General features: G+C 34.8%; 1 protein-coding gene across 2 annotated transcripts; it reads right to left on the reverse strand.

Annotated features, from left to right (window-relative positions):
- Window positions 1-1,376: 1,376 nt before the first annotated feature.
- Window positions 1,377-19,063, reverse strand: LOC118751980 (mitochondrial basic amino acids transporter-like). 2 transcript variants are annotated; one of them, XM_036486807.1, is made up of 4 exons: window positions 18,416-19,063; window positions 6,338-6,428; window positions 2,267-2,728; window positions 1,377-2,201 (listed from the first exon to the last, which is right to left on the reverse strand). In XM_036486807.1, exons 2-4 carry the CDS (start codon window positions 6,369-6,371, stop codon window positions 1,570-1,572), a joined length of 1,128 nt encoding a protein of 375 aa, XP_036342700.1. In that variant the 5' UTR covers window positions 6,372-6,428; window positions 18,416-19,063; the 3' UTR covers window positions 1,377-1,569. The 2 variants fall into 2 exon arrangements, with proteins under 2 accessions (XP_036342700.1, XP_036342701.1); XM_036486808.1 differs by lacking the exon at window positions 6,338-6,428.
- Window positions 19,064-19,271: the final 208 nt, after the last annotated feature.

Genomic DNA, 19,271 nt, shown 5'->3' on the forward strand with positions numbered 1-19,271 from the left:
ATAACTAAATGAGCTGGCTTTCCAATAAGGGCGGTCGTTAAAGAGATCAAAGGGGGAGTGGGCGTGGCACACAATTGTGATATTTGGCGATTTTTCTAAGGCATCCCTAGGGACCCATAGGGGGCCTATGTGGTCGGGGGTGCCACGCCTACTCCCCCTTCGCTCACCGCCTCTTCCATGACCGCCCTTATAGGAAATTTTCCCCAACTAAATTCTACAAAAGAATTCCAAACTCTTTCTTTCTAACTTTGCTTACTAAGTAGTGTTTGCCACAATATGAATGGCAAAGTACAGGGCGTAAGATAATAACTGTCGCACAGATTTTTTGAAAAATAAAAGGGTCCTTTATAGATGTTGCGAAAAAGAGTATTTTTTTGTTAACTTTGTAAATACTTTACATTAATTTTATTAATTAGTTTTAAAATTTTAATCCTTATTTGCATTTGCCAGCTTTGGGAGATAAGTTCATGCGGCACTCACGTTTTTTATAGGTGTACTTTTTCTTAGACTTTGTATAAAAGAAAAGAGAAAAAAAGGGTTGATCGTATGAATGCCCTCCTAGTCACCGGTTCGGAGTCTTTTCGTTTGCTGAGTATGAGGCCTTATGTTGGACAAAAGACGGAGTATAAAGGACCCAAATGGGGGAAATCAGCCTATATTTACAGAAGATATGTAAAAAAGTATTTGACGAACCAATCCAAAAGTGCAAAAACGGTTCGAACCGCTGAACCGAACCGACCAAATTTTTCATCCGGTTCACGTCCCTGGCATAAACTTCAAACTGTAATTTCCTATGTACTTTGTATGTATTCCATTAGCCAGAAATTAGCAGAACTTTTAAAAACTTAGCGATCTTGTGAGTTTACATTTCGCTTCACATTTTCTTAAGTTACATTTTTATTGCACTGATACAATTAGCTGTGCGAAGCTATGCGAAATATGCATAATTAGACCTTTACTTTTCCAACGTATATTGGAAATACATCCGAGATGGCTTGGAAAAAAAGAGAGAACGTGAAATCCAGTTCATCCTCAAAGAGCATTATATGACCATCTCTCTCATTAAAATTTTAATTCGATAATGGGCTGGATTTCGAATTCACAACGAAGGGAAAATGCATTGGATACCGAAGGTTCAGTTTTGCTGGAGAATGGCCTAGCCCAGTTCTCGAATCGAATACTATCCATTTTCCCATTCGTTATCGAGGAAGACTCGAAAAAAAAAATTTGTTTTACAATTATTTTCGAAATGAAAGTTTAAGTTATTAAGGTATTGATTTGGAGTTTAAAATAATTTATTTTATTTTATTTATTTCCCCTTTTTTTCACTAAAATCTTCCAAAGTATATACATAAATGCCTTCTTTTATAAAAAACTTAAAATATTATTTTAAAACAAATTTATTAATTTACATAGTTCCTACCTACAGACGACGATTTTATGCTTTAGCACTAAGTATTTGTATATGCACAGTTATGTATGTCCAAGTGTGTTCTTTAAACATACATCCATACATATCACTCGTACATACATACATTTAGTCAGCTAAGTATTACGAACCATATAACATTAATCCTTATCATCAAAATGTTCTTTCACTGTCAAACGTTCATCCTCGAACACATAATATTTAAAATCATTATCATTTTCGGGATAGAATTCGGATGCCAGCTCTTCAATATCAGATTGACAAACAGCTTCATTGAATGCACCCAATGTCTGCAATATTCTCACCATAGTCGAACGTTTCTCGCGTACTTCCTGCCGCTCTCTTTCGTACTTATGCAGATAGGAGAGTGGCATATCCACTGCTATATGCACACTTGCGATGGCCAATGGATCTGCTGTTTGTAATTCCACATTCAAGCTGGTATGCTTTGCCAAACCCAAAATCCACGCAACCACATAGAAGCAGGCTGCGTTCGCTGGGAATGCTCTTATTATGGTCGATGTGAATCCGCGGAAAAAGAAGCGTAAACCATCCTTTTGATAATTCTTTACCGCGCAGTTCCAGGCCCCCTTATACACTGGCGCTGAATGCATTCCGTCTGCCTGCAATAAAGTTTTGATCACATCTATGGGGTAGCACACGAGCCAGGAGGCAATTCCGGCCAAGCCGCCGGCAATAAGAGCATGCGCCACGTTTGGCTTTTCTCTCAACGACATTAACCACTCATAGCTGACGAAGTATGCGGAGAAACCTGTGAAGAAATTGTGGTGAAAATGTATTTTTTTATATTTGTGAATAGAAAATTTATGTACATACCTGGTACATCCCTCAGCGCTGTCATACCCAATCCACGAAATGCTCCCTTAAACCCGTCTGTAGCTATTATATGCCTTATACATTTGAATGGACTTTGAAATTGAGGTGCTTTCGGATTCAGATGTTGAAGTTGCATACGCGTCTTAGCTAATTCCATTGGCGAACAGGCGATACTTTGTGCAAAGCCAGAGACCGCACCGGCTAGTAAATGTGAATGTAATGTATTATGCTCCGGCATTTGACGTTGTACATTGCCATAAACACCGAAGACAATGGCATTTACAACACTAATGCCCATCAGTGGGCTGGACATGCCTCGATATAAACTGCCCACACCATCGGTTCGAATTAAAGTTGATATGCAGTGGAATGTACCCCGGTATACCGGATTTTTAACATCTTGCATTTGTAAGTGAACCTTAACTGTGTCGAATGGATGACCGACTAAAACGCCTGCACATCCTAAAAAAGTTGAAAGAAGAATATTATTTATTAGAGCTTTATTGAAGATAAATAATCCGTTAATTATTAAGATACTGTCAGCTTCCCTAATAAATACGAAGAAGACCTGTGTAGATGATTGCCTAAACTTAAGAAATCAACCGTAGATGAAATGAAAGTTAAGTCATTAAGAATCGTCTAGTCCCTAGTGGAGTCCATAGCTCCAAAGTCTTTGGTTGGTCATGCCCAGGACCCAGTTATTGCTGAGAGCATCGTTTCCTTACTTTCCTCTAGCTTGCCGCTACGGCACCGGGGGTTGTACGGCCGCATGTTCGGCAATGGCCAATGCCCGTTATCAGTGTTGCCAGGTCTTCAGCATGAGAAAACGTCCCTCTTGGTCTAAAAAATCGTAATTTCCTACCCAAAAACGTCTTTTTCAAATGAATGTACAAAAAAGTGTTCTTATTTAAACTTTTATTGTGTTAATTCCTAGAGCATCTAGATACATTTCTGCATCAAAAAGAAAATTTTGAAAAAAAAAATGTCGCTTACGTTATTTTGGCGGTTAGGGCTCGATATGTACGTAAGGCATATTAAAATATCATTTCGACAGAGCACATTTAAAACTCATTGTAAACTGGTTTGAGATCGTTAATATAAAAATCATTTTATACATACACTTGTGATCAGCTGATTAAGTCATCAACATTTTGATCGATTTTGGCTGTTTCTCTTTCGTTTATTTAATGTTTATTATTTTTCCATAAAAGCCAAGGTAATTAACAAACAAAATATAAATCCGCAAAAATTGTGCAAAAATTATAAACAATCTGCAAATTTTCAGCTAGATTTTTAACTTTCTATTCGGGTTTTTTAGCCCATTAAATTTCAGGGCAACAATGTGTAAGTTTAAAGGGGCTAAATAATCGCGTTGTTTTTTACTAATTTTTTTTTCTTGTAGAAATTTGGGTAGGGGATCGGTTGTCGAAAATGCTAAATTACATTATGCTAAGAAGGAGCATAGCAATAGGTCCATTCAATATCAAAAAATTCTTACGAATTGTTACTAGTACTTGCAAGTTTTTACTGAAAATGCATTCAATTACCCAAACTATTTGCAAGAGGGAGCGAATTCGAGAGCGTAACAACCCGAGAGAGCTGCAAATTCTTGCAAGTAAAAATTTTACTAGCAGGAATTTGCAGAAGTCCAAAAGTAAGGTTACGTTTCAAACTCAAATGTAAACAAACTGTTTAAGAGGATGATTTGATGAAACATAATTAGTGAAATGAAAATATGGATAAAAAATTTAAAACTATTGTATATATTTTTACTTTTATGACTTATGAACTATTCCCAATTAAAAAGAAAATTGCGCGCCAAAACTTAACCGTCAGAAAGTGTCAAAATGGCTTAAGTTGCAAGTTTTTACTAGTTTTGCGTTCAATAACTTTTTCTGAAAATTTTCTCTTGCTCTTAATTTTACTCTCTATTTTTCTTTTACGTTCTCGCTGCAAGTACTTACTGGAAAAGTTATTGAATGGACCTAATATTTCAGTCTTTTTTGCGTTCAGTACATTTTCAATAAAGTCTTAAAGAAGTCGCCTACTTTTTTCTGACGTTTTATGCTGCACAGCTTTTTGATGCTTTTGCGAGCGTGCCTGCTGCAATAGATCGGCTCTACCTGATTTGGTTTTTATGGTGCAATTCCATCATTACAGCAAGCCTCGTAACCTCAAGTGTTTACACAACCAGCCTTTAAACAAAGGATCCTTAGTCCTCGGATCCAAAAAAAAAAACCTTTGGAGGAAGCAGCTGCAGCAAAACACAAAGATTGTAAAGATTTATTAAGAAAATAATTCAAAATCAGTTCTACTTAAAAGATTTAGTAACAAAGAAAAATTACTGAGAGGTTAAAAAACGTAATTTTTTACACAAAAAACATCCAAACGTCAACAGGGTACAAAAAACGTCCAAATGACGTTAAAAACGTCAACCTGGCAACGCTGCCCGTTATCGTGGCTGTTAACCTAACAATATCTTTCCTCGTTATTATTTTTTGTCATAATGCGGCCAAATATATTCTCCTCGATTATCCTGCCTTTAATCCAATCACGTCTAGAAATAAACTTTAGCAGAAAGTTTTTCCTGAAATCCATCTAGGTAGTATAGACATAGTCTGATTGACATTGTATTGTTTTTCTAGTGCTGGTCAACTTCCTAACGCTCCGAACAGTGGGGCAAAAAAGATTGCTGTAGACAAATGAATTTTGAGAGCACAAATATGAACCAATTTCATGTAACTTTTTTTTTTTTAAATAAGCGAAAATTAAATTTGTCGTCGATTTATCCGTGGCGATTTTTTTTAAAGCTCTATTTTTTTATTTATTTATGTTGAAAAATGAAAGAAACAAAATTTTTACGTTTGAATGCTTCCACTTTTTTGGAAAATATTTGAAATTACTTTAAAAAAAATATTCATAAATATTTTCCTATAGGATACATTTAATTACAAAACGTATTTCTTTTCAAAGCCGTTTCTTTGGTTTTTTTTTCTGTTCGTAAATCTCGAGATCAGCTCTACCGATATCTTTGAAATTTTGGACATCGACTCCGGACTGTCCAAGGATGATAATAGATGAAAAGCAATTTCGATATATCAAGGGGGCGTGGCACCTCCCATACAAACTGAAGTTGTCACACAACATATCTCTTGAAGTATTCATCGTAGAGTGCTGCAACTTAGTACAGAGATATATAATATCAACGCCAAACTCATGGGAAAAAATTGGAGTTATTGAAAAAGGGGACGTGGCTCCTCCCGTACAAACTGAATTTCTCGCATGACATACACATTCCAATGTGAGAATTTTTTTTAAATAATTGCAGGCATTTGAAATTAATTTCAAGTATTTTCCAAAAAAGTGGAAGCATTCAAACGTAAAAATTTTGTTTCTTTCATTTTTCAACATAAATAAATAAAAAATTAGACCTTTTCTAAAAAAAGCGGCACGGATAGATTGACGCGAAATTTAATTATATCTTATTAAAAAAAAAAGAAATTTGAAGTCGGTTCATATTTAAGCTCTCGAAATCCATTTGTTCACAGCAACCTTTTTTGCCCCACTGTGCACCGTAGGAATATCTTTTTGCATGTGTAAAAAGCTGTGTAGTCTATCTCGACGCTTGCCTTCCAGCTCAGTTTGGTATATAAAACGACATCTAAGTATTTCTACTCGGAGGACAATGTTAAAGTCGTTCAAGGAAGAGAAGGAAGCTTGCCGCTACATATGAGTACGCGGGCAAATAATACCGATTAGATAACCATTGAGTAACCTAACGAATAAATAATAAAAGAGCCCTGGTAATTTAAGGTCCCCAATCAACCAGTTCGGAGTTTTCGACATCTTTTTCTAATCATAAAAGCTGAAATAGCGGCAAGCCCCACTGAAAGAAATTATGTATACTCCGCTCGCTTGGTTTCTTCTCGTTCACGGGCTCTGCTGTTGGAACGTTCTAAATACTTCTCTAGCTACAACTCAGGGGTCAATCAGAGCGTAGTGAGCCTTGCATTATGGGTCTATCGTAGTCTCGTTGTGAAGTCTATCTTTTTATTTGCTTTTTCAACTCACCACCAAGACAACCCGCAACAAAATCAAAAGCCATTCTCGCTATCTGTGTTCGGTTTACAGGAACTATATGTTGTACACCCTCGGAACGAGCCTGAAAAGAAGTAAATGTTGTATAAAGGATATTTTTTTAATACTATCGGAACAAATATGTATGAATATTATGGATGAACATCAGGGCGGGTCACTTCTACCAGAAACCATTTTAAATCTTGCGGCCTCTGGTGGAAGTTTTAAGAAAAATATAAGTGCAGAAATGGACTCCCCATACTACAAAATCGAAAAAGTCACCCAAACAAACTGACTGTGTATAATACTTTACTTTTAAAATCTGCACTAGACAAACAAAGTTTTCATTGCTTTAAGCAAGTCTCATTAGAAGAGAGGATAATACCAGTATATGAACAAATACAGGTGAAGGAAGTCTATTAAGAAAACGTGATCAGTATTAACTTCCCTCACGGCGATCAGAGGACAACGATATGAACCAAAATGGGCACTCATAGGAGTTGCTGGACTCCATGGTAGATAAAAAAATAAAATTATAAATAATAAATAAATAATTTTTCACCCTATAAATCACTTGGCCCTATAATAAATGTAAAAGGATATTCAGTAGAAATTCGAGACTTAAGTCAAAAGTGGGCATTTGAATTTATACAGCCATTATGAGACCAGCGCTGGACAAGAAATACTACACCAAAAAACTAAACAGCGTTCAGCGAGCAGCTTATACAGGTGCTAAAGGAGCAATTAAGTCACGTCCTACCGATGCGCTTAATGTGAATCTGCATCAACTGCCCTTAGAATTCTGTTGGAGGTCGAGGCAGTATAGGCATAATTATATTCTTGACAATGTCTCTAAATCTTATTGAAATGCTTCATTATTAACATAAGTAGATTGGTCAACAAGTCCAAGTGAATTTAAGAGACCGACGAACCTTGACAGCAGTTAATACATATCTGAAGTAGTAGACATATCGTATCAAGATGGCATAAATTGGCTTCGGGATCATTGCCAAGTATGAGTGAGTTCTTGTACACTAATAGAGAATCGTTGGAAATTGAGGAATTAGACAATCAACAAGCCAGTAGATATGTCTTCGTATTATATTATTGCATTGACCCCTCGGAAACAAAAGTTCAACTGAAACGGATGCAGTATAAGAAGACATTTGGCCAACTTGTTACGTATTTAAAACATACGTACATACATATCGCCGTTTAAAGTACAAAACCGCGTATAAACAAAATGCAAAACCGCGTATCTGAAGTTGCATAGGGGGTTTCTTTTTTATAAAGCAATCGCATTTCTGGCTAGTATACTTCAAGACGATTGGATAAGGGTTGAGCCAGGAGCTTGTGTGAGTTTTGTACTTTAAACGACGATATACATACATATATCTACGTCGCACTATGGGACTACAGCGGCCAAAAGTAGTTAAAACGGATTAGCGAATTCTGAATAAGTAATTACGCAGATGCATAGCAAAATATCCAGCTAACTCAAACCAAAAATAATTTTTGATAAAAATTTGCAATCATGACACGAGCTTAAAGTAGTAGCAATGCGAAAAAATAAATTTGTAAGAAACAATTTTGATTTTGTCGCAAGTAATTTGAATTACTTTTTTCTACTTGTACAGATATATAAAAAAAAACCAATCTGATTAATGAGCAGTTTTTGAATATATCTGGGGTCAAACATTGCTTAACATTTTTATAAATCTTTTGAAATGTATAAAACAGTTTACCTTGAAATTCTACATAATTTTGTGAGTGTAAAATTTTTTGAGTGCTTACTTTAAAAAGGGATATTTAAAAAGGACCTAGGAAGCGAGGTAAATTATGCTTTGGATAAGTAAACATTAAATATGCGTGTCATATCTCAAATAGTTCCTTTTATAGACCCACCTCCTGTAAAATTTATTGAATTTGTATTGTAGAGCTGAAAGGAAAGACTCTGATATGTACATAAAATGAATAATATGCGATATAAAGTGGAAATGAAAGAATGACTCGCCAATCTATTAATCACAAACAACATTCAGCCCCTCTGGACGAGATCCGTTTTCGATGGCAAGAGTCCTGCTTGCCTCAGCTCAGCTTTTTTTGTATAAAATGTAGTTAAAATTGAAAGTTTCAGTGTAAATACATATCGTGCACATAATTTAGTATGCAGGTATTGTAAATGTTTTCGTTTTGTCATTTTTAAAATGAAGAAATAGGAACTCCTTTAGAAATAAAATAAATGTGCCTGTTCATTTTCTCCAAAATTCATAAAATTTAATAATTGGAGGCAAAAAGGTTGTGTAGGAGGTGGGCACCGTAATAAAAAATTCTTTATTATCTGCCAAGTTGGAAAATTTTGGCTTAGACGACCAGGGCAAACCGCATTTCATCAGAAAGATTTTTTTTTTTAATTTGCGCCTGTTTTTCTAGAATTACTGGACGATAATGTAAACCGATTTTGACGATCTTTGAGATTCAAGCTTTTCTCGTTAAAACCAGCATATGCCCTGAATTTTATCAAAATCGGATAACATTTACTATTTCCGCCCACAAGAGCTGTGGGCGTGGTAGTGCGTTGAATTTTATTATTTTCCACATTTCTTCATTCCTAAGTGCCGAACAACGCATATACGAAATTTCAGCGAATTTCTAGTACGGTTTCTACTTTCGGCGGCAGCTTATATGGGGACGTCCCACTGTGCGTCGCGGCGTACAACGGAACATGAGCGAAAAAAATTATATTTGTGATGGTTTTACAAGATTTGCAAAACATTCGTATCATTTGATGCGAATGCGAATGTGTAAAATGATGCTAATCATTCCCATAACGAATGCGAAGGTAAATATTCGCAACATCCCTGGTATGTACATATATACGTATATATAAAAAAATTAAAACAAATATGTCTGTATGCATATGTCTGTTTTTTTTTTAATATATACGGGCTATGTAAGTAGACAAATTTTTGCGTAAAATGGTCTTGCTAGGTGGCGCCAAGGTCGAGATATTTTGAAAACCCGTATTTATGGTCCGATTTTTTTCGAATTTGGCGTATGCAGTTGAAACATAATAAATCGTAAATTTCCTAAAAATTTACTCTGAATTGGCGCTGAAGTTATTCGCCCTAAAATGCATGTTTTATTTGCGTTAAAAATTCATTTAAAAGAAATATTAACAAAAATATAACGATGGAAATTTATGTCATGTGACGCCACGTCACGTAACGTTTCACACTTGGGGTTGTAAAAGCAACATGTAAACCAGTTGCATTAATTCAAAAAAAACTCTAAAAAAAACTAGAATTACTCCAAACCAGAGATAGGCACGGGCCGAATCAATATTTTACATCAAATTTTATTATTATTATTATATTTTTATAATATATTTTCTGGGAAGTAGAAAAAGTGGAAGGTATTTTATGTACAGATATGTATGTAAACAAAACTACTAAGTATCATATATTTTCTATCGGTTTCCAAATATTTCTTTTTTTGCTTTTCTCTTATCAAAAGATTTTTAAATATGTACTATTATGTTTTGTATAAAAACAAAAGCTCATCTAAATTTTTAGTATTAGCAACGGGCCTTTTCGTGCCTTTTCGTGCTTTTATGAAATTTTACTGAACGCCCAGGACCGCACGAGTTCGTGCTGACAGCAAATATTCCGGCCCGTGCCCATCTCTACTCCAAACCATATTAAAACAAGTTTTATGGAAAGCCCACAATTCACAGAGTTTTGCGATTTTGTAAGAAAAGCAAAAATCAGCTTTTTTGTCTTGTAACGACACTCTCTTTAATTGTTTATATTTAAGGACCATGCGGTTCGATTGTTTACGTTTTTCAGCTAAATATAGAGCTAATTATGCGCTATAAAAGGGTACGTAAAACGTAAAAGAAAACAAATGTGTTTCATTGTTTGTATCTCATTGAAGCGTACGACTGGCAAGTATGTGACGTATGGAAATACCCATATGTCATGTTATTTAATATGCCACTATATTAAACTCAAAAAAAGGTGTCCTCAGGGCGGGCTCCGTGAATTATGGCCGCGGGTATTAAGACCACGATCCAAAAATGAAATTAGGCCGAACGGGCATAATTCATTTTGATTAGGGAAATTACGCCGCGATGAAAAAATGAAACTAGGCCACGGGGGCATAAGCAAAAAAACCCAAAAAAAAATTTTATAAATAAACTTTTCCAAAAGAAATGCACAATTAATGCTAATGAAATTTATATTATTTAGAAAGTACAAGTTATTACCTTTAATTTGATATACATATAGAGAACACCTTTCTGCGTAGGCGGCCATCGGCCGCGCTCAGTGATTATAACCCTCACTAAGTAGAATTCTCCTTTCTGTGTTGCCGAAGAAGAACACCTTTCTTTATTTTGTGGTTTGATTTGTCGACCAAATGGAAAATAAAATTTATTTGTGATTTTATGCGGATAATTCAATTGTGCCAATGAAAAACGATCAAAAAATAAAATTAGGCCGCGCGGGCATAATTCATTTGGCAGGTGACATTAGGCCGCGATGAAAAAAAGAAATTAGGCCGCGCGGAAATAATTTATTTTGGCAAGTGAAGTTAGGCCGCAATCAAAAAATGAAAATAGGCCGCCAAACAAATAAGAAGGCGGCCTTAATTCCCGCGGTCAAAATTCCATCCCCCTTCAGGATGGTGCTATTTAGCCATTAACATGAAACTCTCGAGTATATATTTTTCCTCATTAATCATCTAATCTAAATGATAGATTTCGTTGTTACTTTGAAATATTTTTCGTTGTTGCATTGAAACCAAAAAGAACCAAAAATACTATACAGGTCTCAATTTGATATTGTTGAGGGTTAAGGGGTTTTTCAATATACTTTTTTTATTATTTATAATTACATATCGAGGGCTTATATTCAATTATACCCTCTATCTGCACTTTTCACAAAAATGAGATTCTGATATAAAAATCCACCTAAGATTTAAATGTCATCGGTGATATTAATGCTAACCTTGTATAACGCTTGACATATAAATAATTGGTGCTATATCACGACACCAAGATCGTTGACGAAAAAAAAGCCGCAGTCGAATGAATTAAATATTAAACGGTCAAAAATGTCAGTTTCTTTAAATTAAATAATTACATATGTGACCTGGTCTACGAAAAGGGAGCTTACGTGCGAAAAAAGTTGTCTGTGAAAAAGCTGTTAAAAGTGAAAATCATCTCATCTTCCATCCGAATCAACCAAAAAGTGAAAATTGATTTTTTGACACCTAAGCTCCCTTTCCGTAGACCAGGTCACATATGTAATTATTTAATTTAAAGAAACTGACATTTTTGACCGTTTAATATTTAATTCATTCGACTGCGGCTTTTTTTTCGTCAACGATCTTGGTGTCGTGATATAGCACCAATTATTTATATGCCCAGGATCTAATCCATTTGAGCTGCAATTACCTGAAAACTTCTTCTATATACTAATAAATATAAATACTAGCGTTTTTAAGGCTTTTTCGAGGTTAGGTTTGCATGGGAGCTATGCGTTAAAATCAACCGATTACGCAAATTTTTCGTATTTTTCTTGATTTATATCTAGAAAGGCTATATATGAACAACTGAAGCCGTATGCCAATTGTGCAATACCATAAACATGCGACTGCATCGTGACTGGCATTGTAAAATGTCTAGTTCACTCACACGTGTCTCTCTGCATATGTAAGCCTATAACTGTAAATAACTTAGTGCTTGATTGACATATGCAGATAATAACGATCTTTGCCCAAAGCAACCTCTGCTAGTACTATTCGGCAGACTAATTTTCTAAAATCTTGTATGTGTAGAGCTTATAGCCATTTTTATGAAAATTTCTTTTGGTAAAACAACAACAATTCATAAAGGTAGAAGTAATTTTTTGTTTGTCATCAGACTTCCTTTGGATGGGCCGCAGTAGACAATTGAAATAAGGCCCGATTAGTGGTAACATACCATAACCATAACCGTATATACATATACGTAACGTAACGTTTTACGTTTGCAAGTTTGCGACCCTCCCAATCCCTTGCCTCACGATCAAATCGTCAGATTATTGAAATCGACACTTCAGCATTTATTTAATTAACCCACCATTCCTTAGGCCCAAGTAGAGATAATTGATTAACTTCTACTATTCATTTTCAGATCATACATTTAATCTGCACTTAAATGGCCAATATTGGCAATTTAAATATGAGATATGCAACCCTGTGTTTGTACCAAACAACCAAGATTGATTGGTAGGTTGTTTAATCAATCCCACCAAAAAACAATCAGCTGTTCAGCACAAAATGTAAACAAACAAGCAAATGCAACAGCAATTTCAAGGAACATGCAGTAGTGCTGCCAATTGTTGGGCATATTTAAACAAAGTTGATCCGAAACCCAACGAAAGTAAAATGGCATTTAAACAACAATCCACAATTAAACTTAAGTGCCATTTAAATATTCATTTGAAATTGGCCCTTAATCTGACGCGCTCTAGTAAATCCGACTAAAATTTTTTTTTTGCTATTCAGAGCAGCTTTCCTATGCGCTCTACACAGATGGGCGTTTTCGAACTGGCTGCCGAGATAGGTCGATCTTCTACTCAGCCATCGATATGTAAAGTGGCGGCTGCTGTGGAGCATTTTTTCTAATAGCGGTTGCCCCTCTGTTGGTAATAGTAAACCTCCGAGTGTATTCTCTGATGGAAACAGCTTCTCATAAAAATACAATTGCCGCTCGGAGTCGGCGTAAAACTGTCCTTTGTCGTGGTTCTGCAAAACCTCGAAACTGAAATTTGTGCCAAAAAAGATATTTTGTCACCGGAAGGAAGCTTCGGGCATCAAGCCCTCAGGCAATTAAGTTTAAGAGAGAGAACCCTTTTTAATTAGGAAAAGTTTTACACTCTCCTATAAAATTTAGGCAAGCTCACTTACGAGGTTTTGCATTTTCTTGATGCGCGGTTTTGTACTTTAAACGACGATTTGTAGAAGTATTGCTTACATATTTTGGTGCCTTTTCAAGTAAAAAAAATCCATTGAGAAACGGAAGAAAAGGGCATCGCTATGATTTAAACTTATGCCAAACGTTTCGTAAACAAGCAATTCTGAACAAAAAACTGTTTTTCCAGAAAGATGTTTAAATGGAAGCATTACAAATATGGAAAAATAGCAATCCACAAGGCTTTATTGAAGTAGGTCCCTTTTAAAGCACATTTAACAAAAAAAAAAAGCTTTTAGTTTCGAAGCAAGCAAAAAATAATTCTATTTTATTTGTTTACATTCAACAAATTTTATTGAGCTTGAGACCGTTTTTTGATGAAAATTATTGTGGAAAAGCAACAATAAATTGAAAAAATGGTAGAAGTGATAGCTATTTCGGAAATCACCACATTTCCTCATCAGACTTCTTTCAGTAGGATTCGAACCGACGATCCCACTGGCTCAGCCAGTTGCCTACGCACTATGCTAAGTTCGCCTTGTTAATTCTTGTTGCTTATTTCCACTATTTCACTTGTTAAGCCAACTAAAATCAAGCGCAGCTCTTCCGCTGCAATTCACTAGATCATGTGGTTGTTGGTTTTGTTGGTTTTTGTTAATATTTCTGTTAAAATTTTCCATAAGGCCTTAAAATAACAAAAAAATTGTGGTTTACAAAAAAATACTTGCCAAATATATAAGTCAAAATTGTTAAACATATATCGCTTTCATTCATTTCTTCATAGAGTTGGTGCTTCTTTTATAGGATAATTCATACGGCTTATGAACAGATTAATACCATGTAAATGCACCATTACAATAACTTTTAAGCGAAAAATGAGAATATTATAAATTTTTTGGAAAAAGGGCGTAGCCAAGCCCACTTACATGTGTATATCTTGAGAACCGCTCCACCAATTTATATCAAACTTGGCACAGTTGGTCCTGACAAAGTATACCAAACGGCTGGAAATTTTATAAATCGGACACTAACCAAACCCACATCCCATATAACGGTAATTTATAGAAATTCGAAAGCTTCGATAAATCAGTAAATACTGAAGCTAATGTATTCAAAGTTGATGTTTGCAATAATTCTTTAGCAAAAATACGCTTATAATAAAATTTTGGAAAATGGGCGGGACCCAGCCCACTTATGACCATATATGAGTATCCGTTCGATCAATTTGTACCAAACTCGGTATGATTATTGTGCTTGCCACATAAAAGCAAAACGTTGAAAATGATTGAAATCTGAAAAAAATTAGCCCACTTTTCTATAACGGTAAATTTCAGAAATGCTTGAAACTTCGATATTTCGAAATTTAAGAACGCTAATTTTACTCAAAATTTATACTAACAACAATCCCTTGAAAAGATATATGTAGATTAAAAAGTTTAAATTTTTGGAGAAAAATGTTTGATTTTTTTAAATTTCATTTAAAGAGTTCTTTTTATAAAATAATAATAATAGATTGGCGCTTACACATTAGTGTGTGGCCGAGCTTCTCCTCCGACTTGTGGCGTGCGTCTTAATGTTGTCACACAAAGCGGAGGGATCTACAATTTTACGCCGACTCCGAACGGCCATTGTATTTTTATGAGAAGCTGTTGTTCATGGCAGAAATGCACTCGGAGGTTTGCTATTGCCTGCCGTGGGACGACCGCTGTTAAGAAAAAAACCTTTTTTCTATATTTTTTTGCGATGTTGCTTTGACCAGGACTTGGACCCAGGCGTTGCGGAGTGGAAGCGCGCACTGCTTACTACTACACCACAGCGGCCAATTTTACATACATATGACAGGCCTTGCGGCGGCGGTGTGGTCAACTTCAAAAAGAAACGCCGGCGCTACTGCCCATGAGGTAGATTCCAAAGAGCCATTAGGCTACTAATCTTATCATGTCATCTCGTCAGCGTTAGGCATTCACCATGCCAATTCAGATTATAATTCTATTTAATTTATTCATTGAACTAGTTTTAAGTTTAAATTACGATGGACGAACAGAAGAAGGTCTGAGGTATATATATACATATACACCCTGCAGGAAATGTATCTAACTATAAGCTAACTTTAAGTTGATTAGGAAGGAGCTAAAATTCACTTATTATCTGTATATTTTCTTTGACGAAAGCTAACTATATTTCCATGGCGATGGCCGCGAAATAGTCAAGGGTTTACATCTGCATTAGATGTGACTAACTTGTAACTAACTACTTTTGGACATAAAATATCAATAGGAAAAACAAAATATTTTTTTTTTATTTTATTTTATTTACTTTTTATTTTTATTTACTTTATTAAATTTCATATTTGTTTTCATATTCTGCTGTAGGTGGTCCCATATTCGAACTCCGTCAGACATAACTTCAAAATGATAATATGAAATTCCGATCTTCCTTTTACTTGTCCTCAACGCGTTTGTCAAAACGCGTTTAATGAAAACAATCTCCTTCATTACTCCTGCATTACTTGTCAACTAGTTTCAAGCTATCTTTTTGTAGTTAACTACAAGTTATATATTTTATAGAAATCCCGCAAAAAAGCTAACTACAACTGGGTTATTTTTTATTAATTGATAATTTTTTTCTGCAGGACAGATCCGTATGTACTATTTAAATTCAAAGAAATAAAAAATTTTAAAAGTTAAGTTATTGGCATAATTTATGTCGCTATCAATAAATTTTTGCAATATTCTTATCAACCGTTGTGTTAAATTACGGAGTTCTTACGATTTTTGGCGGATTACATATTGAAAAAAAGGTTGGTCTACTTTTTTCCAAAAGTTTAACCCATAAACTCGAACCATAATGGGTCTTTTTGACCCCCTGTTTAAAAAAATTGCTTATAGATGGTTAGGGTTGCCAGACGTACTGCTTTTAGGAGTAAACGTACTCCTTTTTATTGCAATGTACTCCCTTATACTCCCAAAAAAAAATATCTGGAAATGTACTCCTTTATTAGCTTTGTACTTCTTTTCTACTCCTTTTTCCAGCTATTAATATTTTATCATATACAGGGTGTAAAATAATATCGGTTGCACAGTTTTTTTTGTTGCGAAAAAGTAGTTTATTGTTATTTGTCCACAGAGTTTACTTCAATTTTATTAATTTGTTTTTAAATTTTACCCCTCATTTGGGTTTACCGGTTACTTTACTACATATCTTCTGTAACCATAGGCTAATTTCCCCCATTTGGGTCCTTTATACCCCGTCTTTTGTCCAACATAAGGCCTCATACTCAGCAATCGAAAAGGCTAGAAACTGGTGACTAGGAGGGCATTCATTCGACCAACCCTATACAGGTTTTTTTTTCTTTTTTTTATACAAAATCTAAGAAAAAATACACCTGAAAAAGAGGTTCGTGCCGCATGTACTTATCTCCCAAAGCTGGCAAATACAAATCAGGATTAAAATTTTAAAACCAATTAATAAAATTAAGGTAAAATATTTACAAAGTTAACAAAAAAAAAAAACACAAAATCTATAAAGAACTGTACTTTGCCATTCATATTGTGGCAAACACTACTTAGTAAGCAAAGTTAAGTGTGATAGTGAAAAGGTGTAAGCATAGCCTTAGGGGCAGGACGCTCGGGTATAAAAATCAGAAAAATATTAAATTAATTATAAGGCTTAAATTAAAAAAAATGGTCATACATTCAGGAAGAAGGAATTCTTTTGTAGTTTTTAGATTTTTAGTTGGGGAAACTTTCCTATAAGGGCGGTCATTGAGAACCGAATTCTACGCAAAAATACTGTGGTCGCAAGTGAAAATTGTGGCTTTTGGCAATTTTTGTAAGGGGTCCCGTAGGGGCCCTAGGTGGTCGGGAGTAACATTTTTGTCAATGGCGGTTCATGCCCTCTCCAAAAAGGTCGGAAAAGGTGCCACGTCCACTCTCCCTTCGATCACCATCTCTTTAACAATCGTCCCTATTAGAAAGCCAAACCATATAGTTGTTTATTTTTCACATATATTGTTGCTTTGAAAAAGATTTCTAAGATATCTTTGTTTGTTTGTACCTAATTAATGGTAATTTGTAACAATAAATTGCACAAAAAATTAAAAAAATTGTACTCTTTTTCTATGTCATGTACTGCTTTTTTTCTATCGAAAATATAAATGTACTCCTTTCTCCGTTTCAAAATCTGGCAACCCTATAGATGGTTAAAATGTCCACCAAAATATTAAGTGCCAAATTTTTCTAAGGAAAACCGAATGTAATGAAAAATAATACTAACTTTTACCAAAAAGGGGAACTTAAACCCTTTGTAGAAAACGTTGCGATGCGAGGGAGCAAAACCACCTTCCTGGGGTTTGACCAACATTAAGGAATGCTAACGTAATTTTCACACAGCCACCTACTACTTGTATACGTATGTGGGACCCCAGAATAAAATAACTTACGAATGTAAAAATTAGCAAAAAAAAGTGTTTGCTCTTTATTTAAAGTCTGTTTCAAATACACAAAAAAAAATACTTAGGAAAATCAACTTGTCTTTGTTTTATCTCTAATAATTGAGGAGTTAGATGGAATGAGCTAGATGAACCGAAGCTGCTTCGGTTAAAACTGCTTTATGAGATATTGGCGTTAAAGTTTTTGATGTGTTGTAACTTTATTGTTGTTGTAGTATTGGAAAGAGTTGTCTACTGCAGAAAAAATCGTTAGATTACCAGTATTCGACCCTAATTTAACTGCAATAAACGCTTTCGATCGAAAAATATGTTACTATGTTTTTTCTGAGTTACGCTCTTTGTGGCCCAAATTATGCAAAAAAAAACTCCTTTAAAAAGTAATTTTCATTTCGAAAAATTGTGTGTTTTAAACGAGTAGTATTTAGTTCCTTCAAACGATGTATTTCAATGTCATCATGATAATTTTGTACAAAATTCCTTAGGCGCCGAACGCCGCCGCCGCCACGCCGATATTTTCGTAACTCGGCGGCGGCGCGTGAGGAATGACAAAAATTGGCGGCGGCGGCGGCGGCGTGGCTCGGCGGCGTGTACCTCTAATATGTATGTATCTATATATAATTTTTTGGTAAAATTTCCTGAAGATAACTTAAAAATATTGTTTTACCTTTATATCTACACAACGATCTCAGTATTTAGTAAGCAGCTACAAGGATTTTTATATTTGTTTGTTTTTGTTTTATTTATTTGCAAAAAGAAGAAATAGATTTTTTTTTAGAAATTTAGAGCTTGTTATTATTTATTTATTTACTTTTATTTATTTATTAATATTTTTTATTTGCACAATTTCCACTTTATCACAGTAGAAGCAATCTTGACCGTTTCCATGTGCGCACAAACAATTAATTTCATAGTAGGTGAACAAAATTTAAACCTTTCTACGTAAAAGCCGGATTCTGAATAATGTTTACTGACTTTTGAAATCAATGCACAAACTACGCTGTCGAATTATCACTGGATTATATTCCGCATTAAACTGATAACACAAACTTTCTGAACGCTATTTGGTATGAAAATTGTTTTGGAGAAAACTAAGATTAGTTTAATTTTTCTTCAAGATCACAACAACAAAGAGTGAGAACGCTAAACTTTAAATGCGTTTTAAGGCTCCGAGCTCAAACAAAATATTTGCCATCTCACTATTGTGTTTTTTAAACAATTGAGTAAGAAGTAAAAATCAAAAATGTATGAGCGCTTGTTAGCAATATTCCAACCCGACTTAAAGTCACTGGCTAATCGCTAGCTCTGCAGAACCACAGACCTAATTGAAGCTGCGCACCCAATTCAATTACATAGATTCAGAAAACTTACTCTCACTTTGACGCTTAACTGATAAGCAGTGAAGAGCACAAATACTCGTGTTGTAAGCAAAAATAAAAATGATAATTAGAAATCAGAAATCACAAGAAATAATCCGCGAAAAATAGAAATTAACGTACAGTTATGATACATATTATATTATA

Source organism: Rhagoletis pomonella, unplaced genomic scaffold (genome assembly GCF_013731165.1).
Source record: "Rhagoletis pomonella isolate Grant_MI unplaced genomic scaffold, Rhpom_1.0 Rhpom_scaffold_01137, whole genome shotgun sequence".
Classification (NCBI taxonomy): domain Eukaryota; kingdom Metazoa; phylum Arthropoda; class Insecta; order Diptera; family Tephritidae; genus Rhagoletis; species Rhagoletis pomonella.

Excerpts from the sequence above, each read along its gene's own strand:
- LOC118751980 (XM_036486807.1), bottom strand. The coding sequence starts at position 6,371 with ATGGCTTTTGATTTTGTTGCGGGTTGTCTTGGTG. Across the intron at positions 2,729-6,337 it reads TGTTGCGGGTTGTCTTGGTG|GATGTGCAGGCGTTTTAGTC; the intron begins GTGAGTTGAAAA and ends CAACTTTTTTAG. Across the intron at positions 2,202-2,266 it reads AGCGCTGAGGGATGTACCAG|GTTTCTCCGCATACTTCGTC; the intron begins GTATGTACATAA and ends ATTTCTTCACAG.